This window comes from Rutilus rutilus (genome assembly GCF_951802725.1).
Source record: "Rutilus rutilus genome assembly, chromosome: 9".
NCBI lineage: Eukaryota > Metazoa > Chordata > Actinopteri > Cypriniformes > Leuciscidae > Rutilus > Rutilus rutilus.
In genome coordinates, this window is record NC_140223.1 from 15,012,356 (window position 1) to 15,022,971 (window position 10,616).

At 32.9% G+C, this 10,616-nt stretch overlaps 2 protein-coding genes across 2 annotated transcripts in view; one reads left to right on the top strand and one right to left on the bottom strand.

Annotated features, from left to right (window-relative positions):
- Positions 1-10,616, top strand: part of mrm3a (mitochondrial rRNA methyltransferase 3a) — a 526,058-nt gene that overhangs the window by 472,983 nt on the left and 42,459 nt on the right. The gene's annotated exons all lie outside the window — the stretch shown is intronic.
- LOC311296981 (ribosomal protein S6 kinase-related protein-like) lies at positions 747-10,511 on the bottom strand. The gene is made up of 12 exons (XM_084419029.1): positions 10,289-10,511; positions 9,286-9,519; positions 7,809-7,892; positions 7,618-7,686; positions 7,315-7,384; positions 5,674-5,781; positions 5,468-5,508; positions 5,203-5,230; positions 2,975-3,064; positions 2,725-2,813; positions 2,445-2,555; positions 747-1,694 (listed from the first exon to the last, which is right to left on the bottom strand). Exons 1-12 carry the CDS (start codon positions 10,313-10,315, stop codon positions 1,377-1,379), a joined length of 1,269 nt encoding a protein of 422 aa, XP_084275155.1. The 5' UTR covers positions 10,316-10,511; the 3' UTR covers positions 747-1,376.

The following is a 10,616-nucleotide window of genomic DNA, read 5'->3' on the forward strand; positions in this document are numbered from 1 at the left end:
TTTTAGATGACTTCATGATCTAGATTTTCAAGGACAAAAGATGGAGTCAAAGTTTGTAGATTCAGTTTACCAACACATTGATTTGTTTTGAAATGACGTGATTGATGCTTTTGGATCTAAAAGTGTCTAATTTATCCAGATCACATGTAATATGCGTAGAAAAAGACAGACATTTTTAGGACCATGTCGTTCAATCCGTACGAAAGCTATAAGATAGCGTAGATAAAAATGGCAGGTTTAGAGGGATACCCAATGTCTTACTATACATAAAGGACACATCTGAAGTAGACTCTCAGGAGAACTGTTAAGAGTTACGGATATTTTAAGCCACCTCTACTGGGGCTGTGATTTTTTTTCCTGATACCTAATTAAAAACATTAATAATGATGCTTTATCTGGTGTTCAATTTTCAGCCCTATTAAGGCTGCTCCCATTTGGGTTTGTCATTGCGCTCACAAATAGGTCACACCAAAGTCTCAAAGTTGGAGAAATGTCTCCAGGTCTCATTCGCCGATATATCATTTACCATTCTATCTTTTGAATTGGAGTGACATGAAGTTCTACTTTCGTTCTCCACATCAAATGATGAACGAATTCTATTTTTGGGATTTATGTTGAGAATGGTCTTTACAGTATGACTGAGAACTCATTTATATCATCAAAGCCAACTGCCAGTGAACCAAAATCTATTTAGTTTACTATCATTCAGCTACTTTTTACCATAATAATTGCACTAATACTAAATTGTATTGCAATTTACTTTATTATAGAATTGTATTGCACTGTTCATTCCATTGTACAGTTCTGCTATTCTACTTGCATTACTGCACATTTCACATATTGTGTATTCCATTGTGTAAGATATTTCATTATACATACATAATCTGTGTATATTGCACGTAATTTTACTTCTATGCTACAGAACTATTATTTGCAGAAAAAGTAACTGGCAATATTGTATCTAAAAAGTTACTTAGTATTAGTATCACAGTATAATTATGTGCATGCATGGGTTAGTTTTATTTATCACAGTCAGATTATCACACTTATGGTGTACCTGTAAAGGGTAGCACTGTAACTGGTATAAATATATAAAATAAATGTAAAAATGAGTCAAGAAAAAAAACCAACAGTTCTATTATTATAAAAATACTTCATTAGTAAAGGCAAAAATAGGCAAAAGTGAGGTCAAACATCTAATAAACTTGATTTGTAAAATCTGATTATTAAATAGGACTAAAACAACTCAGTAGTAATACTTGTTAATGAATGGCTAGTCACATCTTTATGTGGGTGAATTATCAAAAAATACTGTGACATTTTATCTTGTCTTTGGCAAAACGTAGCATGTAAGCAAAGTTTGTTCATTTATGTTTTCATGGAGAACTGGTTCCTGTTGCTTTTGTTTCAGTCCCAGCTGTGTCTTCATTTACCTCAATCTTCATCAAGGTAGGAGGCAAATCCACAGGGGTCGACGGAGAGTTCAGCAGGTCACACTCAAAATTCTTAAGCAGATCTGATGATAAACCTCGCATCGACCTTTCCGATCGGTCAGGATGATTCTTCAGCTCGAGGATTGGCTTGATGGGACGTTTCTGCAGCAGCTGGGAATCAAAGGACATGCCGTGGAAAAACTTCTGGCTTTGGAAGTGCTCCAGGCACCGTAAGCGACGCGTGGGGATCCTGCATAGAAGCTGCATTTGGACAGAGTCACAGAGTGTATTAGGTTTGAGTATGTGCGTAAACAACAGGGTTGTGCTCCATTCAGAACTGAACTGAGGATCCCTGAATTTTCCAATTCAATTCCCGAATTTGATTTGAAGTAGCAAACAGAATTGTAATTTAAATTTGAAAGAAGTAGAATTAAAATGAAAAGAAATTAAAAGAAATTCATATAAATGCTGCAGTGTATTTTTTTATTATACATTTTCAGTATGAATTAACCATAAATTATATCCTATATATATATATATATATATTATTTATACCCATAAAAATCAGATGATATTAATTATACTTCTTATTAAAAATATCAATACAAATATTTTTTGAGGTATATTAAACATACAATATAGCCTACAATACAATATAATTATAATTTTGATGATTATGGCTTACAGCTTATGAAAATGTTAAAAATTTCAGAGATTTTGAATTTAGGGTTTGCATAAGCTGTAAGCTATAATCATCAAAATTATAACAAATAAAGGCTTGAAATATCTCACTTTGCATGTAATGAGTCTATATAATATATTAGTTTCACCTTTTAAGTTGAATTACTGAAATAAATGAACTTTTGCACGATATTCTAATTTTTCGAGTTTCACCTGTATATATATATATATATATATATATATATATATATATATATATATAAAATTGACGTCTTATACATCAAAAATAACAATGCAACATATACTGTATATCATCATAAAGGATATCACCTCTATGAGCAGAAAGGCCAGAGCTGGACTGAGGTTTGCAGGCATGTCGTATGAATGCTCACTGACCCTGTTCATCATACTACAGTGGTCTGGCTCTGCAGGCAAAGGAAACTAAAAAATCAAAATAATAAAGAAAAGGCTCAGACGGTCTGAATAAGCAGCCTGTAGCACTTTCTAAACATCATCACTGAGATCTGCACATTTTTCCAGAGGTGATTTTTGTGACACATTCATCAAGTATAATGCTCATCTTGAAATATGGCCTCTGGATATGTCTTACCCCTCCAGTGGCTAAAGCGTAGATAAGAATACCAAGAGACCACCAGTCTGCAGCATGGCTGTACGGGCCCCCGCTCAGGACTTCAGGAGCTGTTTAATGACCGGATAATGTAATTAAATATCCATTTTTAGAGAAATAGCTCAGCTGAGCTATACATGTCTTTAGTTACTGCCAGATATACTTGATGGTAAACACAGTTTTATTAAAGAAATCCTATCCTGTTTAAAAGGAGTTCAGATTCCATCCTCACCCATGTACTGTATTGTGCCACAGATAGTAAATGCTCTATCCCCACGCTCAAGGCGGCGAGACAGCCCAAAATCAGTCAAGCGGACGTGACCTAAATGAGACAGCGTTAATATTTCTATTCCAGAATTCCCTTTACTAAAAGATAAAAGAGTTGAGATTGACATCTTAAACCAATCCAAAGACACAAACGACATATATCATCATTTTCTTGCTATATGTGAAAATTATGCAATTAATTATTATACCTATGGATCTATCTATCTATCTATCTATCTATCTATCTATCTATCTATCTATCTATCTATCTATCTATCTATCTATCTATCTATCTATCTATCTATCTATCTATCTATCTGTCCATCTATCTATGTAACTATAGTTCTATCAATCAATCTATATATAGTTCTATCTATCAATCAATCTATCTATAGTTCTATCTATCAATCAATCAATCAATCAATCTATCTATAGTTCTATCTATCTATCTATCTATCTATCTATCTATCTATCTATCTATCTATCTATCTATCTATCTATCTATCTATCTATCTATAGTTCTATCTATCTATCTATGTAACTATAGTTCTATCAATCAATCTATCTATAGTTCTATCTATCAATCAATCTATCTATAGTTCAATCTTTCTATCTATCTATCTATCTATCTATCTATCTATCTATCTATCTACCTATCTATCTATCTATCTATCTATCTATCTATCTATCTGTCTATCTATCTATCTATCTATCTATCTATCTATCTGTCTGTCTATCTATCAATCAATCTGTCCATCTATCTATGTAACTATAGTTCTATCAATCAATCTATATATAGTTCTATCTATCAATCAATATATCTATCTATAGTTCTATCTATCAATCAATCAATCAATCTATAGTTCTATCTATCTATCTATCTATCTATCTATCTATCTATCTATGTATCTATGTATCTATCTATCTATCTATCTATCTATCTATCTATCTATCTATAGTTCTATCTATCTATCTATGTAACTATAGTTCTATCAATCAATCTATCTATAGTTCTATCTATCAATCAATCTATCTATAGTTCTATCTATCAATCAATCTATCTATAGTTCTATCTATCTATCTATGTAACTATAGTTCTATCAATCAATCAATCAATCTATCTATAGTTCTATCTATCAATCTATGTAACTATAGTTTTATCAATCAATCTATCTATCTATATATAGTTCTAGCAATCTATCTATCTATCTATCTATCTATCTATCTATCTATCTATCTATCTATCTATCTATCTATATATAGTTCTAGCAATCTATCTATCTATCTATCTATCTATCTATCTATCTATCTTTATGTCTATATGTATGTCTATCTATCTATCTATCTATCTATCTATCTATCTATCTATCTATCTATCTATCTATCTATCTATCTTTATGTCTATATGTATGTCTATCTATCTATCTATCTATCTATCTATCTATCTATCTATCTATCTATCTATCTATCTATCTATCTATCTATCTATCTATCTATCTATCTATCTATCTATCTATCTATCTATCTATCTATCTATCTGTCCATCTATCTATGTAACTATAGTTCTATCAATCAATCTATATATAGTTCTATCTATCAATCAATCTATCTATAGTTCTATCTATCAATCAATCAATCAATCAATCAATCTATCTATAGTTCTATCTATCTATCTATCTATCTATCTATCTATCTATCTATCTATCTATCTATCTATCTATCTATATATAATTATATTTTTATCAATCAATCTATCTATCTATATATAGTTCTAGCAATCTATCTATCTATCTATCTATCTATCTATCTATCTATCTATCTATCTATCTATCTATCTATCTATCTATCTTTATGTCTATATGTATGTCTATCTATCTATCTATCTATCTATCTATCTATCTATCTATCTATCTATCTATCTATCTATCTATCTATCTATCTATCTATCTATCTATCTATCTTTATGTCTATATGTATGTCTATCTATCTATCTATCTATCTATCTATCTATCTATCTATCTATCTATCTATCTATCTGTCTTTATGTCTATATGTATGTCTATCTATCTATCCAGTAGACAGAAAATGTTTAACAATAACCAACGATATTGTACAAATGTACAAATATTATATACGGTGGTGCATGGCTGTCACTGAAGTTTCCCACAATGCTGCAGTCTGGATCAGCTTTACCTTTATCAGTCAGAAGGATGTTCTCCATCTGTTTAAGAAAAAACATTTTTAAGAGCATTTTATAGGGCCGAATACATACTTTTATCAACTTTAATAATTGATTTATATTTATTTCTATTTTTAAACTCAGAGTGGTCATGTCTAAACATTCTTATATTCCTTGTTCGTGTTCGATGTTCAACTTGAGACAACTTTCTGTCAGAAACCAGAATACATAAACATAGTCAAACTAAATTAAAAGAAGTACTGTACGATATTGTATTACCTTCACATCCCTATGTATTATTCCAAAGTCATGCAAAAATCCTGGAAAGGAAAAAAGTGTGGTAGCATCTTACTTTGACTGTCATTGATACAAATCTACAACACCTGTGTGTGAAAAAGGCTCAAGACTAAACATGTTAAGATTATTTAAATACAATTTAAAAGCATGTTAAGTGTCATATACATTATAAATCTAACAACACTCACCCAAGGCAGAGCCCAATTCAGCAGCAAACACGCGAACATCTCTCTCATCAAACCGGCCCTTCAGTGTCCAGTAAGTATACAGGTCTCCAGTGCTGCAGTAATCACACACTGAAGACAAACACACAGGAGTGAGAGAAAACATAAGAGAAGAGAAAGACAATGTCACAGTAGACTGAGTGGCCTGACCTTGAGGCCACCTATTATAGATCAAACTCTAAAGGGACTTCATTCAAGCATGATATGAACTGGAGCAGTATTTTTGAGTATAATTTCGGTCTGTCACAGGGTCACGGAGGGAGACTTTGGAAAGGAAGAAGACAAAACACAATGATTAAGTCTCCTGGCTTGCCCTGGCTGGTGAACGGATGTGGAGAGAAGAACATGGGGCAAAAGGGTTTACCAAAAATACATAGAACGAAACAGATAAATCACATGGAAGAGGACAAAATCAAATACAATCAAGTAGAGCATTGGGCAGATCTTTCAAGACATATTCATAACCAATTATTTTCTACATATAAAATATTTTCCTAATATATATTGTATATATATATATGCCCCCATGAAATTTTTAACCCAAAAAAGTTACTTTAACTTTTTATATATAAATATGAATATGTATTTTATACTTTTTACATCTCATATATTAGAGTACAGATAGATGTTAAACCTGAAGAGAAACATTTTAAATTGAATACAAATGTATTTGAATAGCATCCATAAGACCCTTAGTCAACAAGCTAAAGATGTGTTATAGAAAGGTAAAATAAAACACTTAAAGGGGCTATATGTAGGAATTTTCAGGTGTTAATGGCTTTTTTTATTGCCAATGTGTGAACAGATAGTAACAAGACTTAAAAAACGAGACCTTCCCAGACTTCCTAGGTTGTCTATGAAAGCCTGTAGACAGATTTTTATGTGAAGGACTCGGGGCATTTTTTTGGATTAAAAGGATGAGACATTTATGCGCTCCCGAGAGCATCACTTCCGCTCAATGACACGTGAAATGAATGTTTAAACAATGTTCAGGAAAAAGCCATTCTGCACTGTAATGTCATTGTGTCATGCAAAGAAAATGGATTCATTCAAACTATAGTCTCACATAGCCAGATATTTTAGTCTATCTCGGATATTTACGTAATAATTAGACTATCATATCTGTAATTTGAATGCCACTGTCTTTTTTGTTGTTGTTTTTTGGGGGATAGTTCACCCAAAATGAAAATTCTAAGATATTTTGAAGAATATGGGTAACCAAACTGTTGACGGGCCCCATTGACTTCCATAGTATTTGTTTTTCTACTATGGAAGTCAATGGGGCCTTGGGCTTGTTTGGTTGCCCATATTATTCAAAATATTTTCTTTTGTGTTCAACAGAAGACTCATACAAGTTTGGAACAACATGAGGGTGAGTAAATGATGACAGAATTTTTATTTTTGGATGAACTATCTCTTTAAGTTGTTGGCTGCAGTTCACTTAACAGCCACCGGTGTCACTAATAACAAAAGTTTCTGAATTCTACACAAAGCCTCTTTAATTTCTTTTCAGTTGAGTAAAATGATTGCTATTAATGCCATGATTTCTGAAAAGTCTTTAGAAAGCAGAATGAAGAATTAAATATTGTATGTGGTGTGACTCACTGATGAAGAGATTGCTCTGGCTCTGCCAACAGTCCCGGAGACTGAGGAGGAAAGGATGCCTGACTTGTCGCTACAATGTAACAGTTGACAACACAAAATGAGATGGACATGAGTGCAGGCGCTGAGAGGACATGAGAGTAAACTCTAATGGAATGAACAAAACAATTGAAGTATGAAATGTGTGCATGCTTATAGGCTATTGACTGAGAGGACATCAGTGTTGTCCATGTATCACTGGCCCGGTTAGAACCAGATCAGGCGAGCCGTAGCCGACACAGAGCGCAGCGGCGCAGTGTGACTCACTTGAATTATAACCTCCTCTTTAGACTGCTGGAGGACTCCATGTCTCAAAACATCAGCCTTGGGTAAAACCTAACCAACAGTGACACAAGAAATTCTGAAGTGAAGAGGGCGCAGTGTGCTTAAACACATCACATTTTTTAAAATGAAATAGAAAGATAGAGAATTTAGAACAAGACATGAAAAAAAATCACCTTAACAGCATAGGTCTCATCTTTAGACAGGTCCTTCACCTTCAGGATCGGACCAAACGAACCTTTAGCTATAAAACCAAGAATCTGAGAAGAGAATCATTAGTTACAAAAAAGAAAGAAAAAAAAAATCACGGTATTTAAAGGTTCCCCATGTGAAAAGGAAGAGCACTTAATTGTATTGAATGTGCACTTGTGTCATACCTCAAATCTTAAAAGTATTTTTTTTTTTGACAACTGCACTTGAAGATAGTATAATATTAAAGGTGGAGGATTTTTTACTTCCGGTGGATCACCTATACTATTGGTCCTCCTAATTGTCAATCATTCTAGTGAATCAATCAAACTTATTCAAAAAGTGGAGAGGACGGGTCTTATCTAAAATTCGGAAAGATCCTCCACTATACCTTTAATGAAATAAAAGGCCACTTAAGTATACTTAAAGAGAGTACACTTTCATGATTATGTCTCTAAACACACTTTCTGAAAACACTTAAAAAAGGCACTTTGTAATTATGTCAAATTAAAAGTTTTACTTTAAAGTACATTTTAAATCATTATGTTTTGATAATCATTTGTTATGCTTTAATGAAGTTCACTTATTTTGATGTGTTCACTACCACACTAAAGCACATGTCAAGTACTTGATTATAATTTTAACTGTAGTGTGTTATTTCATATTATAACACGGCTCTCTGAAATACTTGACTCTGATTGGTCAGTTGCAACATTCTGATGTCAGTTATGCTATATAATAATGACCGCTCATCTGGGTATCTGAGAAGTCACACAAGTAAAACACTTCACGTCAGGGTCCTGATCACATTGTCAGGGTTTATTTTGGCATTATCCATTACTTTGATGTAAAATTTATATTTTATAAATGCACTAAATTAAAAACGTCATTGTTACAAACGTGTTCATTACAAATATATTTAAATACATGACATACAAGTTACAATAGAAATGTAAAGTATATTTTATAGTGCTGTCAAACTGATTAATCACATCTAACATAAAAGTTTGTAAATATATATATATATATATATATAGACACACACACACACTATTCAAACACTCTTAAGTTCAACTAATTGCATTTCCTATAAATTTGAAGTGTGATACATTTTCATTTAATTTCAATCGACAATTAAAGCATGTCCAAAGCATTATATTCAGTTTGCTCGAGTCTATCCTTAAAAGTACTGTATATTATTTCTGAAATAACTACTATTTTTAAAAGTATGCTAAACAAGAGACAGTTGACACAAAATTGAAATGGTAATCATTTAATCACCCTTATGTCGTTCCAAACCTGTATGAATGTTTCATCTGTGGACTTTCATTCTTCAAAATTCTACAGTGTTCTACAGAACAAAGATAGTCATATGGGTTTGGAACAACAACAACATTTTGCAACATTTTTGGGTAATTTATGTCACATTTTTAAAGGATTTTATGACTAGTGCCATATAACTACCTGTAAATGCATGTGTCCAGTAAACCTGTGTGGGAATTCTGGCAGGAAAATGGAAATAAAGCCCGGCAGTGTCCACTCTAGACGAGGCCCCTCGGGGTTCGCGTCTGAGGGCCGAGATTGCTCAGAGATGGGGTATTCTCTGTGCTGGGCGCTGTGATGAACAAGCGGAGCGGAGAGAGACGGGAAGCCCTGATGACATGACAGGGATCTCCTCTTCACCAGTGATGATGATGCCTGGAGTGAAGAGGACATCACTGATAAACAACTGTACAAAATCACAAACACTTATGATAACATGTAATGCTTAACAGATCAGAAGCTGCATGGTGTGCATTTAAACCAATGCAATAGCCCCGAAAAGACAGGCTACATTTAAAATGTATGAGTGTCAGTGCATTATAGCAAAATATAAAATCAAGTGGCATTTCAAAATCACAGTGAATGTGATAAACTCTTATAGGATACTCTGCAGTGAAATAAATTGATGGACCAAATTGTATGACAATACTCAAATGAAAGTTTATGTTTTCATTATTTTCTACGTTTCTACATATATATATATATATTTTTTTTTTAATGAACTAATAATCAGTGAATCATTGTGTAATGTTATGTTACTGTCATTTGTGTGTGGTTCCATGGAACTCGATACCAATAAATTACCTTTATATTTAAGAGTGTATGTCATCATTATCAACATCCTCCGGTGTTACCTCTTGTAAACCATTCTCATAAAAGTAGTAAACACATTTAATTGAATAACACATGAGAACACTAGGAGCCGCATGTCAATGTAATTTGAATATAATTTTGCCTCATGAAATTGATATTTTAGCCTCTATTTTAGACCCACGAAACTGCAAAGCACACAATCAATATTTAAATCAGACCGATGTAACAGTGTAGCCTACACCCTGAATTGTTGTACAAACTATTAGCCTACTTTATTATTCATCGATGTCACGATGTGAGTTGTGATTATCAGAGTAGTAAACTCTCTTACCTTATTTTTGCTCCCGTCGCCGCCCATCACATTTTATAAACAATAAATAAACGACTTGCGATATTCTCTAAAAACAAACCTATTTTCCCACAGAAAGTCCGTCAATTAAACGTGAACCCCATGTCAGTTATTTATATCATCTTCTTTTCTTTCCCACACAATATAACGCTGTTTTAATAAGCGCATTAGTCGGTGTCCAAACCTTTGATACACATGTAGGAGCGCCGCCCACTCATTAATATTAACATATAAACAATGATCACGTTACAGCCAGCAATGCACTTCATCATGCATCAGAAACGTCATAATCGATTGATTACGTAACTCA

Bases quoted from the DNA above. Each gene is read 5' to 3' on its own strand.
- LOC311296981 (XM_084419029.1), bottom strand. From the start codon at position 10,315: ATGGGCGGCGACGGGAGCAAAAATAAG. The intron at 5,782-7,314 runs GTGAGTCACACC...GTTTGTCTTCAG, and splicing joins CCAGAGCAATCTCTTCATCA to TGTGTGATTACTGCAGCACT. The intron at 3,065-5,202 runs GTAAAGCTGATC...TGTCTCATTTAG, and splicing joins CATCCTTCTGACTGATAAAG to GTCACGTCCGCTTGACTGAT.